The sequence below is a fragment of the Hemiscyllium ocellatum genome, chromosome 12, assembly GCF_020745735.1.
Source record: "Hemiscyllium ocellatum isolate sHemOce1 chromosome 12, sHemOce1.pat.X.cur, whole genome shotgun sequence".
Lineage (NCBI taxonomy): Eukaryota > Metazoa > Chordata > Chondrichthyes > Orectolobiformes > Hemiscylliidae > Hemiscyllium > Hemiscyllium ocellatum.
This window is the reverse complement of record NC_083412.1, coordinates 56,478,575-56,501,356: the sequence shown is the minus strand read 5'-3', so window position 1 is coordinate 56,501,356 and position 22,782 is coordinate 56,478,575. Positions and strand designations below refer to the sequence as shown.

The window sequence follows — 22,782 nt, the reverse complement described above, 5'->3', positions numbered from 1 at the left end:
AGCCCATCTGCAGACAATTACTCCAACACTGGTGTGCCATCTTTCAGCCTCAAGTTCAGCTTATCCAAACGGTTGCTACCCTTACCCCACCTTCCATCAAGTTGCATTCACCTAACCACTCTTCCACGTTTACATCCAAGCATCAACCCTACAAATTTAGAATTGGAGTCACACACTACAGAAACAGACCCTTCAGCTCACCACGTCTATACCAACCAACACCCACCAAACTACAGGGCGATGGGTAATGCAGATGCTGGAGACTGAAGTCAAGATTAGAGTGGTGCTGGAAAAGCACAGCAGGTCAGGCAGTATCAAAGGAGCAGGAAAATCGATGTTTCGGGCAAAAGCCCTTCTCCTTCACACCAAACTACAGTAATCCCATGAACCTGCATTTGGCCTATAGCTATTATGCCCTGACATTTTAAGTGCTCATCCAAATGCTTCTTCAATGTTGAGAGAGTACCTGTCTCCATCACCCCCTCAGGCAGCAGGCTCCATATTCCTACCTCTCTGTGGGTAAAAATGTTTTCCTTCAGATCTTTTCTAAACCACTTGCCCTCTGGTCTTGGACAAGTCTGACATGGGGATTGGATTCTCACAATCTGCTCTCACAATTTTGTATACCTCAAGTAGATACCTCGTCAGCCTCCTCTGCTCCAAGGAAAACAAACCCTGCCTATTCAGTCTCTCGTCATAATGGAGGCCTTTCATCCCAGACAATATCCTGGTGATTCTCCTCTGCATCCTCTCTAGTGCAATCATGTCCTTCCAATAGTGTGACGACCAGGGCTGTATACAGTATTCCATGCACAGCCTAATCAATATTTATAACGTCGTAACAACAACACTTTTTTTTAAGATTAGATTAGACTTACAGTGTGGAAACAGGCCCTTCGGCCCAACAAGTCCACACCGACCCGCCGAAGCGCAACCCACCCATACCCCTACATTTACCCCTACCTAACACTACGGGCAATTTAGCATTGCCAATTCAACGGACCTGCACATCTTTGGACTGTGAGAGGAAACCGGAGCACCCGGAGGAAACCCACACAGACACGGGGAGAACGTGCAAACTCTTCCTTGCTCTTATATTCTGCACCCCTGCTAATGAAGCCAAGCATCCAGTATGCCTTCTTCACCATCTTGTCTACCTGTGCTGACACCTTCAGGGGTCTATGGATTTGTACACCAAGGTCCCTTTGTTGCTCTGTAGTTCCTAGGAACTACAGTCATTTCGTATCTCCTTCCATGACTAAAGCTCCCACAATGCATCATCTCATTTATCAAGATTAAATTTCATCTGCCATTACTCTGCCCAATTTACTAGTTGATCAATAAGAGACTGAAACCATCCCCCTTACTATCAACATCACCAATAATTTTCATGTCATCTGAGAGCTTACTAAATATAACTTCTACATTCACATCCAAGTCATTAACATATATAAACAAACAGCAGACATCCCAGCACCAATCCTCATTCTCTACTGCTGGTCACAGTTTCCAGTCACAAAAACAACCCTCTACCATCATCCTTTGCCTCCTATCTGGAAGCCAATTTTAGATCCAGTTTGCTAACTTGCCTTAGATCCCATGGGCTTTTACCTTTGGACCATCCTTCTATGTGAGGCCTCTACAAAGGCCTAACTGAATTTCATGTCAACCACATAAACTGCACAAGTCTCACCAATATATTTAGTTTCCTCTTTAAAAAACTCAATTAAATTAGTCATAGACAGGAACTCCCCTTAACAAAACTGTGCTAACAATCCCTAATTAATCCCTGCCTTCACAATTTCTTACCAATAGTTTCCCCACCACTGATGTTAAACTAACTTATCCTTAATGTAGGGGAGTACAAATCTAAAGGGCATAGACTTAGGGTGAGAGGGAAAAGACTGAAAAGAGACCTAAGGAGAAACCTTTTCATGCAGAGGGTGGTGCATGTATGGAATGAGCTGCCAGAGGAATCGGGGAGACTAGTACAATTACAATATTTAAAAGGCATCTAGATGGGTACATGAATAGGAAGAGTTAAGGGGGATATGGGCCAAATACTGACAAACGGGACTAGACTAATTTAAGATATCTGGTCAGCAGGGATGAACTGGACCGAAGGATCTGTTTCCATGCTGTATATCTCTATGACCAATTTCCCTGGCCTATTCTTGCTGCCCTTCTTGAACAAAAAGAACCACATTTGCTATCTTCCAGTCATCAGGCACTTTACCTGTGACGCCAGCAAAATAGTAAATATGTTTGCAGGGCCCCAGAAATTTCCTCCCTTGCCTTTTATAGCAGCCTGGGATATAGCTCATCAGGCCTGTATTCATCCGGATGCTCACTAAAACATCTAACACCTCTACCTAATTAATCTTAACATATTCTAAAAGCTCACAATCCCGACCAATGTGAATATAAATAAGAAATATTCATTAAAGACCTCACCGTGTTCAATGGCTCCATATGCAAGTTGTCCCTTTGCCTCTAATAGGTCCCACACTCTCCCGATAATCCTCTTACTTTTAATATACTTACAAAAAGCCTTGCGGTATTCCACAATCCTATCGGCCAAAGATCTATCATGACCCCTCTCTGCCTCCTAACTTTTTTAAAGTAACCTCTTACACTCTCTATAGTCTTTTATTAAATGGACTCATTTTTATGGAATGTGAGCGTCATTGGCCAGCCAGCATTTATTGACCGTCCCTCATTGCCCTTGAGCTGCCTTCTTGAACTGCTGCAGTCTACCTGCTGTATATTGACACATAGTGCCTTTAGAGAGGGAACTCCTGGATTTTGACCCAGCGAAGCGAAGGAAAGACAATATACTTCCAAATCAGGATAGTGAGTAGCTTGGAGGGGAACTTGAAGGTAGTGGTGTTCCCATGTATCTACTACCCGTGTCCTTCTAGATAGAAGTAGTCATGGGCTTGGATGGTGCTGTCTGATGATCTTTGGTGTATTTCTGCTGGGCATCTTGTAGATAATAACACACTGCTGCTGCTGAACATCGGTGGTGGAGGGAGTGGATGCTTGTGAATGTAGTGCCAATCAAGTCGGTTGCTTTGTCCCAAAAGCTATCAAGTTTCTCGAGTGTTGTTGGAGCTGCACCTAACCAGGCAAAGTAGAGGGTTTTCCCTCACAGCCTGACAGGTGCCCTGTAGATGATGGACAGACTTTGGGGTGGAAGGAGATAAATTACTTACCACAGTATTCCAAGACTCTGACCTGCTCCTGTAGCCACTGTGTTTATGTGGCAAGTTCAGTTGAGTTTCTGGGCAATGTTAACCCCCCAGGATGTTGAGAGTGGGGGATTCAGTGATGGTAACACCACTGACTGTAATGGGATAATGATCAGATGGAGCCTTACCGGTGACATCATAAGCCTGGTGTTTGTGTGCTGCAAATGTTACTTCCCACTTATCAGCCCAAGCCTGGATATTGTCCAGATCTTGTTGCTTTTGAACATGGACTGCTTCAATGTCTTGGGAAGAGTGAATGATGCTGAACATAGGCATGGTATGGTAGTGTGGCTATTTGCCAAAAACGGATACCTGCGCAATTTCATCAACAGATGCCTAAGGGAAAGACAACGGAATGAGGACTTGCCACAACCCAAAGGACTAGCCACACTACCATACATCAAAAACATTTCCGAACTGACAGCCAGACTACTGCGACCACTAGGACTCATAACAGCACACAAACCAACTGCCACTCTCAGACAACTCACCAGAACAAAGGACCTGATACCCAGCATGAGCAAAACCAATGTAGTGTACAAAATCCCATGCAAGGACTGCACAAAACACTACATAGGACACACAGGAAGACAACTAACGATCCGCATCCATGAACACCAACTAGCCACGAAACGACAAGACCAGCTATTCTTAGTAGCCACACACGCAGATGACAAAACAACATGAATTCGACTGGGACAACACTACTATTATAGGACAAACCAAACAGAGAACAGCCAGGGAATTCCTAGAGGCATGGCACTCATCCATAGATTCAATCAATAAGCACATCGACCTGGACCCAATATACCGACCACTGCAGCGGACATCTGGAACTGACAACCAGAAGAGGCAGATCCAAACCACTACAAATGCCGGAGGAAAGATCACAGAAGCACTTCACAGGAGGCTCCCAAGCACTGAGGATGTCACCTAGACAGGGGACGAAATGTCTGCAACACAAATTCCCAGCTCGGCGAACAGAACCACAACAGACATATAAGATAATCAGAGGGTTAGATAGGGTGGACAGGGAGAGCCTTTTTCCAAGAATGGTGACGGTGAGCACGAGGGGGCATAGCTTTAAATTGAGGGGTGATAGATATAGGACAGATGTCAGAGGTAGTTTCTTTACTTAGAGTAGTAAGGGCATGGAATTCACTGCCTGCAACAGTAGTAGTATACTCACCAACTTTAAGGGCATTTAAATAGTCATTGGATAAACATATGGATGAAAATGGAATAGGGTAGGTTAGATAGGCTTCAGATTGGTTCCACAGATTGGTGCAAGATCAAGGGCTGAAGGGGCCTATACTGCACTGTAATGTGCAATGTTCTATATTTTAATACTTCTGAATCCTTGCAAATGATAATCCAACCAATACAGCAATCCATATCTGTACACAAGCTCAGTAAAATTTAGCAATACCCAAAAAAAAGTAACAGGAGTGATGAAAATGTGGTGCACCAGACATGGTTTCAGGGTATAAATGAAATGCACACATTGTGTGTGCAAATACCTGAAAGCTTTTCAATGAGTATATTATTCATTTATAACAAATTTGCTTCTATTACATTACTCAATTAAATCCTGTTTCTCCAATATAAAAGACACAATGAAACAAGTCTTACCGATCTATTGCAATGACTCCAAGTGTCATCATACTGGCGGAGCTGATGAGCATGTACAGCAGGGCTGTGAAGTTGCACCAAACCACCCCAAAGATCCATTCTCGCTTGATAGAGCTTGCGATAACAAAAGGAAGCACCAGAATAGATAGCAGAAAATTTGAAAGTGTCAGACTGAAGACAAACTTATTGCTTGGTGTCAAGAGGTAAGATTTCTTGTAAAGAGTTATGACAATCACCAGGTTTCCCAAACAGATCAACACAGCAATGACAATGATAGCAACTGATTCTGCAATTATGACTCCACCATCTTCTTGCGAAGTGCTGTGTCCCACACTTCTATTGGCACTGGTGTTATAGTTCATTGTGAAGCTGTGGAACAGTGAGGCGATGGCATGCTTGAATGCTGAAGCAGAAATAAAAGACAGTTAATTATGTGGAACACAAAATACCGATACACTGAGGTAACATTATCTGTTGAAATCAAAAGTAAGAGAAATGTTATCACATTTAAGAAATATTGGGGGAAAAAAAATTCCAAGCCCTGCAGAGATGGTTTGCAGAATGAGGGCTGGAGCAAATTATGAAACCGGTACTCACAGGTCGCTAACTAGGGGACAATTAAGGACCCACTTAGGGCAAGGCGGCTAAAGGGCTCGTGTAGCACAGTGGAAGCACCCATACCTCTGGGCCAGAAGATCTGAGGTAGAGTCCCACCTGCTCCAGAGGCATTTCAATCTGATTAGAAAATATCGAGACATTGCCAAGAGATTCCAAGCATCAGACTAGCCCCTCACCTTTATCTGCCACAAGTGAGAGTGCGCCTCCTGGCAATGAACTGGAAAAGCAGGACACCCCTCATTTCACTGACCTCCCCCCCCCCCCCCCCCCCAATGAAGCCTTCTTTTACGGCTAAAATTTAAAGTTTTTTTTAAGCGCCTAGCGGACCCAGAAGCTAGTGTCGCGCTAGCTTACCTGGGAATGTTTTTTTTCTTATAAAAGCGCGCAGCTCCAAGCCTTCGGCCTCACTCTCTCGGCGGAGCAGGTGACGGCTGTCTGGTGGTGGTTTTTTTTAAAGTCGCAGGTATAGTCCAGTTTTTGTTTTTTTACAGCTAAAATTTAAAGTTTTTTTGAAGCACCTAGCGTGTCGCGCTCACTTACCTGGGAAGGTTTTTTTTCTTATAAAAGCGCGCAGGCGAGGAACCCGAGGCACTACAGGGGTAGAGCCTCCCACCCGCCCTCCTCCTCTAACCTAATAATAAGACCCGTTGTGGTAAGCAGGTAAGTGCTGCATTTTGCTTGTTTGTTTCTTTAGATCTAGTTTTTAAAGTTTACCTTTTAGAGGGATGGCAGTGCAGGCAGTGCAATGTTCCTCTTGCAACATGTATGAGGTGAGGGAAGGCATTAGCGTCCCTGCTGATTACACTTGCAAGAAGTGCACCCATCTCCAGCTCCTCCAAGACCGTGTTAGGGAACTGGAGCTGGAGTTGGATGAACTGCGGATCATTCGGGAGGCAGAGGTGGTCAGAGCTTTAGGGAAGTAGTTACTCCGAAAGTTATAGAGAGATGGGTGACAGTGAGGGGGACTGGGAGGAAGCAGCCAGTGCAGGGACCCCTGCGGTCATTCCCCACAAGAACAAGTATACCGTTTTGGATACTTGTGGGGGGGGGGGATGACTTACCAGGGGTAAGCAACGAGGTTCAGGCCTCTGGCACGGAGCCTGTCCCTGTTGCTCAGAAGGGAAGGGTGGAGAAAGGTAGAGCGATAGTTATTGGGGACTCAATAGTGAAGGGCACAGATAGGCGGTTTTGTGGGGGCGACAGAGACTCACGATTGGTATGTTGCCTCCCAGGTGCAAGGGTACGTGATCGTGTTTTCCGGGTCCTTAAGGAGGAGGGGGAGCAGCCCCAGATCGTGGTCCACGTTGGAACCAACGACATAGGTAGGAAGAGGGGTGAGGATGTTAGGCAGGCTTTCAGGGAGCTAGGTTGGAAGCTCAGAGTTAGAACGAACAGAGTTGTCGTCTCTGGTTTGTTACCCGTGCCACGTGATAGAGAGTCAAGGAATAGGGAGAGAGAACATTTAAATGCGTGGCTACAGGGATGGTGCAGGAGGGAGGGATTCCGGTTTCTGGACAACTGGGGTTCTTTCTGGGGAAGGTGGGATCTCTATAAACAGGATGGTCTACACCTGAACCTGAGGGGCACCAGTATCCTTGGGGGGAGGTTTGCTAGTGCTCTTTGGGAGGGTTTAAACTAACTCTGCAGGGGCATGAGAACCTGGACTGTAGCTTTAGGGTACAGGACCTTGAGTGTAGGGAGGTTAGGAACAAGGCATCGATCTCGAAGGAGGGTGCCTGTAAACAGGAAGGTGGCTTGAAGTGTGTATACTTCAATGCCAGAAGTATAAGAAATAAGGTAGGTGAACTTGCAGCGTGGGTTGGTAACTGGGACTTTGATGTTGTGGCCATTACAGAGACATGGGTAGAACAGGGACAGGAATGGCTGTTGCAGGTTCCAGGGTTTAAATGTTTTAGCAGGGTCAGAGATGGGGGTAAAAGAGGGGGAGGTGTGGCATTGCTTGTCAAGGATAGTATTACAGCGGTGGAAAGGACGATGGAGGAAGACTTGCCATCTGAGGTAGTTTGGGCTGAGGTTAGAAATAGGAAAGGTGAGGTCACCCACAGACCTCCTAATAGTCCGAGAGAAGTAGAGGTAAGTATTACGAGGATGATTCAGGAAAAAAGAGTGAAAGTAGCAGGGTGGTTGTTATGGGGGACTTTAACTTCCCAGATATTGACTGGGAAAGCTATAGCTCGAGTTCGTTAGATGGGTCGGTGTTTGTCCAATGTGTGCAGGAGGGTTTCCTGACACAATATGTAGACAGGCCAACAAGAGGTGAGGCTATACTGGATTTGGTTCTAGGTAATGAACCAGGCCAGGTGTTAGGCTTGGAGGTAGGTGAGCACTTCGGGGACAGTGACCACAACTCGGTGACTTTTACTCTAGTGATGGAGAGGAATAAGTGTGCACAGCAGGGCAAGAGTTATAGCTGGGGGCAGGGAAATTATGATGCGGTGAGGCATGACTTAGGATGCGTGGATTGGAAAAATAGGCTTCAAGGGAAGAACACAAATGATATGTGGAGATTGTTCAAGGAACAGCTATTGGGTGTCCTTGATAAGTATGTACCAGTCAGGCAGGGAGGAAAGGGTCTTGTGAGGGAGCCGTGGTTTAATAAGGAATTGGAATCCCTTGTGAAAGGGAAGAGGGTGGCCTATGTAAAGATGAGGCGTGAAGGTTCAGTTGGGGCGATTGAGAGTTATAAGGTAGCCAGGAAGCATGTAAAGAGAGAGCTAAGAGCAGCGAGAAGGGGACATGAAAAGTCCTTAGTTGGTAGGATTAGGGAAAACCCAAAGGCTTTCTATAGGTATGTCAGGAATAAAAGGATGACTAGGGTAGGTATCGGTCCAGTCAAGGATAGTAGTGGGAAGTTGTGCGTGGAGGTGGAGGAGATTGGAGAGATACTAAATCAATACTTTTTGTCAGTATTCACTCAGGAACAGTACACTGTTGCTGATGTGAATATTGAGTCACAAATGATTAGAATGGATGGCCTTGAGGTATGTAGGGAAGAGGTCTGGGGAATACTGAAAAGGATGAAAATAGATAAGTCCCCTGGGCCTGATGGCATTTATCCTAGGATCCTCTGGGAAGCTAGGGAGGAAATAGCGGAGCCATTGGCCTTGATTTTTATGTTGTCATTGTCTACAGGAATAGTGCCAGAAGACTGGAGAATAGCGAATGTGGTTCCCTTGTTCAAGAAGGGGAGTAGGGATAGCCCGAGTAACTATAGGCCAGTGAGTCTCACTTCTGTTGTGGGCAAAGTCTTAGAGAGAATTGTAAGGGATAGGATTTATGAACATCTGGATAGGAATAATGTGATCAAGGATAGTAAGCATGGTTTTGTGAAGGGCAGGTCGTGCCTCACAAACCTTATTGAGTTCTTTGAGAAGGTGACCAAGGAAGTGGACGAGGGTAAAGCAGTAGATGTGGTGTATATGGATTTTAGCAAGGCGTTTGATAAGGTACCCCATGGTAGGCTAATGCAAAAACTACGGAGGTATGGCATTGAGGGTGCATTAGAGGTTTGGATTAGGAATTGGCTGGCTGGAAGGAGACAGAGGGTAGTAGTTGATGGTATAGGTTCATTTTGGAGTGCAGTTACTAGCGGTGTTCCACAAGGATCTGTTTTGGGACCATTGCTGTTTGTCATTTTTATAAATGACCTAGAGGAGGGGCTTGAAAGCTGGGTGAGCAAGTTTGCGGATGACACGAAAGTTGGTGGAGTTGTGGACAGCGAAGAAGGATGTGGCAGGTTACAGCGGGATATAGATAAGTTGCAGAGCTGGGCAGAAAGGTGGCAAATGGAGTTCAATGTAGCTAAGTGTGAAGTCATTCACTTTGGTAGGAGTAACAAGAAGATGGATTACTGGGCTAATGGTAGGCTACTTGGTAATGTGGATGAGCAGAGGGATCTTGGTGTCCATGTACACAGATCTCTGAAAGTTGCCACCCAGATAAATAGTGCTGTGAAGAAGGCATATGGTGTACTGGGCTTTATTGGTAGAGGAATTGAGTTCCGGAGTCCTGAGGTCATGTTGCAGTTGTATAAGACTCTGGTGCGGCCTCATCTGGAGTATTGTGTGCAGTTTTGGTCGCCATACTATAGGAAGGATGTGGAGGCATTGGAACGGGTGCAGAGGAGGTTTACCAGGATGTTGCCTGGCATGGTAGGAAGATCGTATGAGGAAAAGCTGAGGCACTTGGGGCTGTTCTCATTGGAGAAAAGAAGGTTTAGGGGAGATTTGATAGAGGTGTACAAGATGATTAGGGGTTTAGATAGGGTTGACAGTGAGAACCTTTTTCCGCTAATGGAGTCAGGTGTTACTAGGGGACACAGCTTTAAATTAAGGGGTGGTAGGTATAGGACAGATGTTAGGGGTAGATTCTTTACTCAGTGGGTTGAGAGTTCATGGAATGCCCTGCCAGTAGCAGTGGTGGACTCTCCCTCTTTATGGTCATTTAATCGGGCATTGGATAAGCATATGGAGGTTATTGGGCTAGTGTAGGTTAGGTAGGCTTTGGTCGGCGCAACATCGAGGGCCGAAGGGCCTGTACTGCGCTGTAGCTTTCTATGTTCTATGTTCTATGACGACTATTTCTCTACCTGCTTTAACAGTGTCTCCTGCTTCCAATGGGGCTGCTATCTATTCATTGTACTGGAGCCCTCAGTCAGTATCTTCTGCCTCTTAGAAGATTTCACTTTTATTTTTCTTTCACAGGATGCATGTTCCTGGCAAGGCCACCATTTAGAACATAGAACACCACAGTGCAGTACAGGCCCTTCCGCCCTCGATGTTGCGCCGACCTGGGAAACCAATCTGAAGCCCATCTAACCTACACTATTCCATCCTCATCCATATGCCTATCCAATGACCATGTAAATGCCCTTAAAGTTGGCGAGTCTACTACTGTTACAGGCAGTGTGTTCAACGCCCCTACTACTCTGAGTAAAGTAACTACCTCTGACATTTGTTCTATATCTATCACCCATCAACTTACGTCCCCTCATGCTAGCCATCCGAGGAAAATGGCTCTCACTGTCCATCCTATATAACCCTCTGATTATATGTTGCAATTAAGTTGCCTCTCAACCTTATTCACTCTAACGAAAACAACCTCAGGTCCCTCAGCCTTTCCTCGAGAGACCTGCCTTCTATATCAGACAACATCCCAGTAAATCTCCTCTGAACCCCTTCCAAAGTTTCCACATCCTTCTTATAATGCAGTGACCAGAACTGTACGCAATACTCCCAAGTGCGGCTGCAACAGAGTTTCGTACAGCTGCAGCATGACCTCATGGTTCCAAAATGCAATCCCTCTATCAATAAAAGTTAACACACCATAGGCCTTCTTAACAAGCTGGGTGGCAACTTTCAAGGAACTATGTACCTACACACCAAGATCCCTCTGCTCATCTACACGACCAAGAATCTTACAATTACCCAGTACTCTGCATTCCTGTTATTCCTTCCAAAAAGTGAATCACCTCACACTTTTTCACATTAAACTCCATTTACCACCTCTCAGCCCAGCTCTGCAGTTTATCTCTGTCCCTTTGTAACCTATAATATCCTTTGTCACTATCCACAACTCTACAGACCTTAGTGTCATCCACAAATTTACTAACTCTATGCCCTCATCTGAATCATTTATAAAAATGACAAATAGCAGTGGACCCAAAACTGATCCTTGCGTTACACCACTAGTAACTGAACTCCAAGATGAATATTTCCCATCGACCACTATGGAAGTTGCTCTAGCAACTATGTAGTTAACTTAGTGTTGTAATGCATGCACAGGATCATATTAGAGAGCTCCAGTAACAGATAATGGTAGGTAGTGCACTGTGATAGGTTAGTTAAATCACTGACAGATGGGCTAATGCTGAAGACGATGGTGGTGTAACGTGATATGTTAAGTGTAATGTAGTGAATCAGTGCGGCAGATGATGATTAGTTTAGAGAGACAAAGCAAGCCAGTATGATTGTTTATGCTAATACTATCAGATAAGTGGGGGAGCTCGAACTGTATAAACTACAGAAAGACAAAGGACTGGTGGGCAAACAGGAAAAATACCTTCTGATTGCCACAGTTTTTTCTTAAATTTCATGAAGGATTTTCTGCATCTCCTGGTAATTTTCACAGAGTACTGGGTGATTTTTCCATACCACCACCCTCTGTCTTCTTTCAGCTAGCCAATTTCTGATTCAAACCACTAAATCACCCTCAATCTCATGTCTCCATATTTTGTGCGATAGCCTGCCGAAGGAAACCTTATCAAATGCCTTACTGAAATCCATATAGACCACGTCCAACACTTAACCCTCATTCACCTCCTTGATCAATTTCTCAAAGAACTCTAAGTTTTGTGAGGCACGACTTAAGCTTCACAAAACCATGTTGACTATCCCTATTCAACTTATTCCTTTCTAGATGATTATAAATCCTCTCATCTAACCTTTTCCAACACTTTACCTACAACCGAAATAAAGTTCACTGGTCTATTACCAGGGTTATCGCTACTCCCCTTCTTGAACAAGGGAACATTTGCTATCCTCCAGTCTTCTGGCACTATTCTCATGGACAATGACGACAAAGACAAAAGCCAAAGGCTCTGCAATCTTCTCTCTGGCTTCGTAGACAATCCTAGATTAAATCCCATCTGGACCAGTGGAGTTCTATTTTCACATTTTCCAGAATTGCTCACACCGCCTCCTTGTGAACCTCAATCCCATCTAGTCTAGTAGCCTGTTTCTTAGTATTCTCCTCGACAAATTGTCTTTTCCTAATGTGAAGCTGACAAAAGGTATTCATTTAGTGCTTCCTCCATCTCCTCAGACTCCACACACAACTTCCCACTACAATCTTGGATTGGCAGTAACCTTTCTCATGTCATTCGTTTATTCCTAATATAGTTACAGAAAGCCTTAAAGTTTTCCTTGATCCTATTCACCAATGACTTCTCATGTCCCCTCCCCGCTCCTCTTAGCTCTCTCTTTAGGTCTTTCCGAACTGATTTGTAACTTTCAAGTGCCCTAACTGAGCCAACACATCTCACCCTAACAGAAGCCGCCTTCTTCCTCTTGACAAGAGATTCAACTTTCTTAATAAAGCACTGGTCCCGTGCTCAACAACTTCCTCCCTGCCTGACCGGTACATACTTATCAAGGATCCACAGTAGCTGTTCCTTGACTAAGGTCCACATTTCAACTCCCCTGCAGTTTCCTCCCCCATTCAATGAATCCTAAATCCGTAATTGCATCGTAATTGCCTTTCCCCCAGCTATAACTCTTTCCTGCGGTATATGCCTATCCCTTTTCATCACTAAAGTAAACATAACCGAATCGTGGTCACTATCACCAAAGTGCTCATCAACCTCCAAGTCTAACACCTGGCTGGGTTCATTCACCAGTACCAAATCTAATGTGGCCTGTGTCAGGAAACCCTCCTGCACACACTGAACAAAAAAATGACCCCCCTAAAGTACTTGAACTACCGTGTTTCCAGTCAATATTTGGAAAGTTAAAGACGCCCATAACAACTACTCTGTTACTCTCGTTCCTATCAAGGAACATCTTTGCTATCCTTTCCACTACATCTCTGGAACTATTCAGAGGCCTACAGAAAACTCCCAAAAGGGTCCTTTTCTGTTTCTAACCTCAGCCCATACTACCTCAGTAGATGAGTCCTCAAATGTCCTTTCTACAATGGTAATACTGTCCTTGACCAACAATGTCAAATCCACCACCACTACCACCATCCCCCCCACACACCCCCCAACCCTTGCACCATTTTCTCTGTTCTTACTGAAACATCTAAATCCTGGAACCTGCAACAACAATTTCTCTCCCTGCTCTACCCATATCTCTGAAGTGGCCACAACATTGAAACCCCAGATACCAACCCATGCTGCAGATTTACCCATCATATTCCAGATGATCCTGGTGTTGAAGTAGACACACTTCAAATAACTTGTTTGCCAGTGCCCTCTTACAACCCTGAAACCTTATTTCGGACCTCACTCCTCTAAATACAGGACCTCCTGTATACTCTAAATACAATTTAGGTTCCCATCCTCCTACTGGTTTCAAATTTATTTCATCCTGAATTTCCCTCGAGAATGTGATGGTTAGTAACCTTCTTGAAGCCTACAATCCTTCTGGGTTGAGTCACTCACAGTTCTGTTTGGTTGTAAGTTCCAGAGTTTTGGTGCACTTGTGATATTAAAGAGTTAACTTGCTCTTCTGACCTGCAGGAAGTTGGGTGTCCTGAGACTAGGGTGGGATACCTGACTTAAGGTAAATTTTAAGAAATTCCAATATCATCTTTTATTATCCAGAGCCATTTACACGGCCATTTCCTTGCCATTCACAGCCATTTACATCGTCATCTCCTACTATTTACATTTTCATCCCCTATTCAGAAATCACTAAGAACATTACAGTTGGAATTTGACTACTCCCTGTAGTTAAAAAATAAATTTACGACCGATTTGACCATCAAGGGATGATTTACATTATTGATTCTGGAGACAGTCAGGTCACTGCGTTGTGTCTTGAGTAGCATGTGACTTGGGGGAGGGGGGGGGGGGGCGGGGAGAGAGAAGGAGAACGACTGGGGACTGTCTTGCGGGCATTACTAACTGTGATGTAAAGATTTTGTATAAAAGGTCTATTTCCTCTGTTTAGGGAGAGCTTTGACATGACTCTGCAAACTCCAGAAAGTTTGTACTGTACTGTGCTGTCCTTAATAAAATTTTGGTTGTTCACAGAACTTGGTGTGTTGCAGTTGCATCAAATATGTAAGAACCTTAGGCAAAAGAAATGAACACAATGACAGTGAAGGAACAGTGACAGAATTCCAACCCTATTTGTTTCTATACCTGTCACTACAAATAAAACTCCACAACCCAGTGAATCGTCAAATTTGTGTCAGTACAGAAAGCAGCCATTAAAGCCGAGTTGGGACCAGCTCCTGAGAAAGCTACCCAGCTAGAACCATCTCTGTAACCCTCTAAATTCAATTACTTTCAAATTCACATCGAGCTCTCTTACAGAATCTGCCTCCACCATTCTCACAGGGTTTGGAATGCGTTACTCAAGAGTTGTTAGACAGCAAAGTTTCTCTTCAACTCACTTCTAGCTCTCTTGCTGACAACCTTGAAACGGTGATCCCTACATACCACAACGCTGTCAATTTTTTTTATTGAGAATCCCCATTGAGTGGAAGCAGCCATTCGGCCCATTAAGTCCGCACTGACGGTCTAAACAGCATCCCAGCTAAACCCAACGCTCTCTCCCTGTAACCCTGTATTTCCCATGGCAAATCCACCTAACCTACACAGCCCTGGACATAATGGGCAATTTAGCATGGCCAATCCATCTAACCTGCACATCTTTGGACTGGGGGGGGAAAAAATCAGGGCACTCAGAGGAAACCCACGCAGAGATGGGGAGAATGTGCCAACTCCACATAGACAGTTGCCTGAGACTGGAATTAAACCTGGGTTCCTGGTGCTGTGAGGCAGCAGTGCTAACCACTGAACCACCCCATGCTGCCCAAACTAAGCATTTACTCAACCGTTCATTGTAATATTTCTGCAACTCTTGGATTTGCTGAACCACATCATCACCTCCACCTTTGTTGCCAGAGTCCTCACTAAGATATTACCATCTCACAACCTACTCATCCTCTGATCTGGACATAATTTGCTTCCCTGAAGTTGGGCGGCATGGTGGCTCAGTGGTTAGCACTGCTGCCTCACAGCACCAGGGTGCCAGGTTCAATTCCAGCCTTAGGGGACTGTCAGTGTGGAGTTTGCACATTCTCCTTGTGTCTGCGTGGATTTCCTTCGGGTGCTCCGGTTTCCTCCCACAGTCCAAAGATGTGCAGTTCAGGTCAATTGGCCATGCTAAACTGCCCATGATAGGTGCATTAGTAGGGGAATGGGTTACTCTTCAGAGGGTCAGTGTGGATTTGTTGGGCTGAAGGGCCTGTTTCCAATCTGTAGGTAATGTAATCTAATCAATGGGATTCAAATTGGAATAGACATGAATGGGTTACTCAGCCATCATTAAAATTGCACTAGGCTACAGAATGCATGACTGGGTTCTGCTCGTCCGTTATGACCATGGACAATTTTCGAATTCTAGGATTACAGTGAAATTTATACTGGACTTTTAACCCAGAAACAGAAATCTGAATCCAGCCACAGGAACTGGGGACTCTAAATTAATAAATAAATCTTGAACTAGAAAAGATAGTATCAGCAGCAGTATTTCAGTCTTAGATGTCTTTCAGAAACCTGAAATCATTAACTGTAAAGAATATTATAGTAACCTTTTTATTTCTTGGTTTGCTGATTGTTTCACTTCTGCAGCCTCTGTTTCTGCCCCGATAGCTTTCTGAAATAGCAGCTGCTTTGTATATTCAAAGTCTGGCAGAATTATTGTGTCAAGGTTCAACAATAGTAATTCTCAGCTCTTAACATGAGAAGGTTCTCATGACGGTCCAAATCGGGTAGTAATGAGGCCTTTATATGCCTGTCATGGCGAGAACTGACAGGGTTGTTGCCTCAAAGAAAAATGTTAATTTCAGCGAAGGCTGTATCGGCCTAATTCATGTCAACTCCATGAAAATGACCCAGTCAATGTTGAACAGGTGATGCCTATGGTCAGTATTGCTGTTTTTAAAAAGGGACCTGAAAATGCCCTAGGTATTCAATCATAAATGAAATTTAACATGATTTTGCAATTTATAACATTCTGACTTTAAATAATGACTATTTAGTCACCTTGGCATTCAATGTGCCTGAGACAGAAGTCAACTTGTGATTTATAGTCCTTCTCATTGTTTGCAAACTTTGACAGCATTGATCACACTACCCTCCTTCAACAGACTGCCACCATCATTCAGCTGGGTGGAACAGTGTTCACCGGCTGCATTCAGATCTATTCAGCAGGAAGTACAGAGACATCTAAATGGCTTTTCTTCCGGCTCTCATAATTCTAGTGTTCTCTGTGTTCCAATAAAATCAATTCATGGCCGACTCTATTTATCATTTGCATTTTGTTGCAGAAGTTCAGTTCATCACTTACATATTTTAGAAAATAAAACACTTAAAAGTGGGAGGCCTTCAAAATTTAGAGGAGAGTCTAGAGGCAGTCAGTTCCCATTAGTGTGAAGGGCAAGGCTGGTCGGCACGGGGAATGCTGGATGACTAGAAACACTGAGGCTCTGGTCACAAAAAGGACCGAGGCAGATGGCAGATATAGACCACTGCCCTTGAGGAGTATAAGGGCAACAGGACTATACTCGAGGGCAAAAAGGGGACATGAGTTAGCTTTGGCAAATAGCATTAAGGAGAAGCCAAAGAGACCCTACAAATACATTAAGGGCAAAAGAGTAACTAGGGAAAAATTAGGGCCCCTTAAAGATCAACAAGGCCATCTGTATGTGGGACTGCAGGAAATGGCTGAAATACTAAACGAGTATTTTGTATCGATATTTACAATGGATAAGGATATAGACGAGAGAGACTTGGAGAAATAAAACCGTTATTTCTTGAAAAATGTCCACATTAATGAAGTGGTAGTGCTGGACACCTTAAAACACAAAGATGAATAAAGCCGCACGTCATGTTGCAGCTGTACAGAACATTGGTGCAGCCACTTTTTGAACCCTGTATTCAGTTCTGGTCTCCTTGGTACAGAAAGTTGTTGCGAAACTTGAAAGGGTGCAGAAAGCATTTACAAAGATGTTGCTGGAGTTGGAGGGTTTGAGCTAAACGGAGAGGCTGAATCAGCTGAGGCCATTTTCCTGAGTGTTGGAGGCCGAGTTGTGACCTTACGGAGGTTTATAAAATAATAAAAGGCATGGATAAAATGAACACCCACGGTCTTTTATTCAGAGTAGGAGTGTCCAAAACTAGAGGGCATATGTTTAGGTAAGGGAGAGAAAGATTTAAAAGGGATCCAAGGGGCAATTATTTCATAGGATGTCGTGTACATGGAATGAGCTGCCAGAGGAAATGGTGGAGACTGTTGCATTTTAAATGCAGTAATTGTATCTGGATGGGTATTTGAATAGGAAGAGTTTAGAAGGATATCTAAATACTGGAAAATGATTAGATTAATTTAGGATACCTGGTCAGCATGGACAAGTTGGACTGAAGGATCTGCTTCTGTGCTGTACAAACCTACGACTCTATGTCTTTAGTTTTAGGAATACATAAGTGCAGAATATTAAGCTGAGACACCGGTTACAAAAAAGGATTCAAATACACCTCAAACAAATGGCACTTAAAAAAGGTAGCCTGTGGGAAAACTGGCATAGACAGAATGACACAAATTGCCTTATTCTACTATAAGAATTGTGGTTCTGTTCATTTTAAAACAGAGTTGGAAATCTTCTAATGAAGCCAGAACAATGTACCTACCTCTGGCCCAAGAGGTCAGGTTCAAGCCCCAGCATCTGTCACAGCATTCGAGAAGGGTGTTTGAAATGATAATGGAGCTAGAGTTGTAACCGTGGATGCAGGTTTGCTCGCTGAGCTGGAAGGTTCATTTTCAGATGTTTCGTCACCATACTAGGTAACATCTTCAATGAGCCTCCGGATGAAGCATTGGTGGCGTAGCTCACTTTCTATTCATTTCCTTGGGTTGGTGCTGACATTTCCTGTGGTGATGTCATTTTTCCTATGATGTCATTCCATATTCTCTCTCTCAGGGTGGTAAATGGGATCCACGTCAATATGTTTGTTGATAGAGTTCCAGTTGGAATGTCATGCTTCTAGGAATTCTCAGTATCTCTGGTTAGCTTATCCTAGGATGGATGCGTTGTCCCAGTCGAAGTGGTGTTCTTCCTCATCTGTATGTAAGGATACTAGTACAAGAGGGTCATCTCTTTTGTGCATAGTTGATGTTCATGTATCCCGGTGACTAGTTTTCTGTGTTTGTCCAATGCAGTTCTTGCAAAGTATTTTGTAAATGACATTAGTTTTGATTGTTGTCTGTATAGGGTCTTTCAAGTTCATCATGGTACCCAATGAACACAGTCTGCCGATTTCTCAGCAATAAGTCCAAACACGCAGACAAAACACGTCCAGAAACCCTAGCCACTCTCCCCTACATCAACGACATCTCTGAAATGACTGCCAAACTACTCAGACTCCTTGGCATCATGGTAGCCCACAAACCCACCAATACACTAAAAGAACAGTTAATGAACTTGAAAGACCCTAGACAGACAATGAGCAAAACTAATGTCATTTACAAAATACTGTGCAAGAACTGTAAGAAACACTGCATTGGACAAAACAGGCAGAAAACTAGCCACCAGGATACATGAACATTAACTAGCCACAAAAAGACATGACCCACTCTCACCAATATCCTTACATACGGAGAGGAAGGACACCACTTCGACTGGGACAACTAGGACAAGCCAAACAGAGGTAAGTATGAGAATTCCTAGAAGCAAGGCATTCCAACCGATATTCTAACAACTAACACATTGATTTGGATCCCATTTACACCCTGGAAAAAAAAGGAAATGACATCACCACAGGAAGGGTTGTACCGAATGGTCTGTTTTCATGATGTACATTTCTATGACTCTATAAATGACATCACCAACCCAAGGAAATCCAAATGCATAAATAGAAAGTGGGCTACACCACCTGTGCTTCATCCAGAGGCTCACTGAAGATGTTACCTAGTATGGTGATGAAACGTCTGAAAAATGAACCTTCCAGCTCAGCGAGCAAACCTGCATCCACGGTTACACCTGCTAAACCTGAGCTACAAATCTTCTCAAAACTAGAGTCTTAACAGTATTAGTAATAAATTATTCGTTTGCATTGTAGAATCAGAGTTGTGTTGAAGATAAAATAGTTTTTACGCATTTGTTTATATGAGCCCAAGCCATACTAACATTGCAACAAAGATAATAATTCAGGGTGGAGCCTTGGTGAGAAAGTGCTGTTTACTTTATTTATACTTTTTACAACACAACATGGGAATTTCAGTTCAGATTTAATTGGGGAAATGTAACTGGAAAACTTGCTCTAGTTTACAACCAGTACAAGAAATCTACAGCAGGTCTTGTACAATCTTGTGGTACAGTACATGATTATGAGACGCAGAGGTAAAGTGGATAGCTACACATTTTTTTCCCAGGGCGGAAATGGCTATCACAAGAGGGCAGAATTTTAAGGTGAAAATGTGTTGCTGGAAAAGCACAGCAGGTCAGGCAGCATCCAAAGAGCAAGAGAATCGACGTATTGGGCATGAGCCCTTCTTCAGGAATGAGGAGAGAGTGTGCCAAGCAGGCTAAGATAAAAGGTAGGGAGAAGGGACTTGGGGGAGGGGCATTGGAAATGCAATAGGTGGAAGGAGGTCAAGGTGAGGGTGATAGGCTGGAGTGGGTGTGGGCGCGGAGAGGTCAGGAAGAAGATTGCAGTTTAGGAAGGTGGTGCTGAGTTCAAGGGATTTGACTGAGACAAGGTGGGGGGAGGGGAAATGAGGAAACTGGAGAAATCCGAGTCCATCCCTTGTGGTTGGATGGTTCCTAGGCAGAAGATAAGGCGCTCTTCCTCCAGCCGTCGTGTTGCTATGGTCTGGTGATGGAGGAGTCCAAGGACCTGCATGTCCTTGGTGGTGTGGGAGGGGGAGTTGAAGTGATGAGCCACGGGCTGGTTGGGTTGGTCGGTCTGGGTGTCCCAGAGGTGTTCTCTGAAATATTCCACAAGTAGGCGGCCTGTCTCCCCAATACAGAGGAGGCCACATCGGGTGCAGCGGATGCAGTAAATGATGTGTGTGGAAGTGCAGGTGAATTTGTGGCGGATATGGATGGATCCCTTGGGGCCTTGGAGAGAAGAAAGGGGGAGGGGGTGCAGATCTGACGAGGGAGTCACAGAGGGAGTGGTCTTTTCGGAACGCTGATAGGGGTGGGGAGGGAAATATCTTTCTGGTGGTGGGGTCCGTTTGGAGGTGGCGGAAACGACAACGGATGATACAATGTATATGGAGGTTGGTGGGGTGGTAGGTGAGGACCAGTGGGGTTCTGTCCTGGTGGCGATTGGAGGGACGGGACTCAAGGACAGAGGAGCGGGAAGTGGACGAGATGCAGTGGAGGGCCTCGTCGATCACGTCTGGGGGGAAATTGCGGTCTTTGAAGAAGGAGACCATCTGGGGGTTGTACGGTATTGGAACTGGTCCTCCTGGGAGCAGATGTGGCATAGACGAAGGAATTGGGAGTATGGGATGGCGTTTTTACAGGGGACAGGGTGTGAGGAGGTGTAGTCGAGGTAGCTGTGGGAGTCAGTCGGTTTATAGTAAATGTCCGTGTTGATTCGGTCGCCCGAGATAGAAATGGAAAGGTCTAGGAAGGGGAGGGAGGAGTCGGAGATGGTCCAGGTAAATTTGAGGTCGGGGTGGAAGGGGTTAGTAAAGTGGATGAACTGTTCAACCTCTTTGTGGGAGCACGAGGCAGCGCCGATACAGTCATTGATGTAGCGGAAGAAAAGGTGGGTTTGGTGCCAGTGTAGCTGCAGAAGATGGACTGTTCCACATATCCTACAAACAGGCAGGCATAGCTGGGGCCCATGCGCGTGCCCATGGCAACTCCTGTGGTTTGGAGGAAGTGGGAGGATCGGAGGCCTCTTACCCGCCCTTGATCTCTTTATAGTCAACTGCCGCCGCGGCATTAACCGCCTCAACCTGTCCACCCCTCTCACCCACTCCAACCTCACCCTCGGATCGTGCAGCCCTCCACTCCCTCCGTTCCAACCCCAACCTCACTATCAAACTGGCAGACAAGGGAGGCGCGGTAGTAGTTTGGCGCACCGACCTTTACACCTGAGGCTAAACGCCAGCTCGCGGACACCTCTTCCTACTGCCCTCTTGACCATGACCCCACCTCCCACCACCAAACCATCATCTCCCAGACCATCCATAACCTCATCACCTCAGAGGATCTCACATCCACCGCCTCCAACCTCATAGTCCCACAACCCCTCACCGCACATTTCTACCTCCTGCCCAAATCCACAAACCTGACTGCCTTGGCCGACCCATTGTCTCAGCCTGCTCCTGCCCCACCTTACTCGTCTCTGCATACCTCAACACGGTCCTGTCCCCCTTCGTGCAAGAACTCCCCACCTACGTTCAGGACACCACCCACGCCCTCCACCTCCTCCATGATTTTCGCTTCTGCGGTCCCCAACGTCTTATCTTCACCATGGACATCCAGTCCCTGTACACCTCCATCCCCCATCACGTAGGACTCAAAACCCTCCGCTTCTTCCTTTCCCACCGTACCAACCAGTACCCTTCCACTGACACCCTCCTTCGACTGACTGAACTGGTCCTCACCCTGAACAACTTCTCTTTCCAATCTTCCCACTTCCTCCAAACCAAAGGAGTAGCCATGGGCACCCACATGGGCCCCAGCTATGCCTGCCTCTTCATAGGATATGTGGAACAATCCATCTTCCGCAGCTACACTGGCACCACCCCCCACCTTTTCCTCCCCTACATCGATGACTGTATCAGCGCTGCCTCGTGCTCCCACAAAGAGGTTGAACAGTTCATCCACTTTACTAACACCTTCCACCCCGACCTCAAATTTACCTGGACCGTCTCAGACTTCTCCCTCCCCTTCCTAGACCTTTCCATTTCCATCTCGGGCGACCGAATCAACACGGACATTTACTACAAACCGACCGACTCCCACAACTACCTCGATTACACATCCTCCCACCCTGCCCCCTGTAAAAACGCCATCCCATACTCCCAATTCATTTGTCTATGCCGCATCTGCTCCCAGGACGACCAGTTCCAATACCGTACGACCCAGATGGTCTCCTTCTTCAAAGACCGCAATTTCCTCCCAGACGTGATCGACGATGCCCTCCACCGCATCTCCTCCACTTCCCGCTCCTCTGCTCTTGAGCCCCGTCCCTCCAATCGCTACCAGGACAGTCCTCACCTACCACCCCACCAACCTCCATACACATTGTATCATCCGTCGTCATTTCTGCCACCTCCAAACGGATCCCACCACCAGAGAGATATTTAGCTGCCCTCCCCATCAGCGTTCCGAAAAGACCACTCGCTCCGTGACTCCCTCGTCAGATCTGCACCCCCCCACCAACCCAACCTCTACTCCCAGCACCTTCCCCTGCAACAGCAAGAAATGCAAAACTTCCGCCCACACCTCCCCCCTTACTTCCCTCCAAGGCCCCAAGGGATCCTTCCATTTCCGCCACAAATTC

At 45.4% G+C, this 22,782-nt stretch overlaps 1 protein-coding gene across 2 annotated transcripts in view; it reads right to left on the bottom strand.

Moving 5' to 3' along the window:
* gpr161a (G protein-coupled receptor 161a) overlaps positions 1-22,782 on the bottom strand; it is a 45,571-nt gene that overhangs the window by 16,171 nt on the left and 6,618 nt on the right. For both annotated transcript variants that reach the window (XM_060833062.1, XM_060833061.1), the window contains exon 2: positions 4,884-5,286. In XM_060833062.1, the coding sequence (XP_060689045.1) occupies positions 4,884-5,245 (362 nt within the window). In that variant the 5' untranslated portion in view covers positions 5,246-5,286. The remainder of the gene's footprint in view (positions 1-4,883; positions 5,287-22,782) is intronic.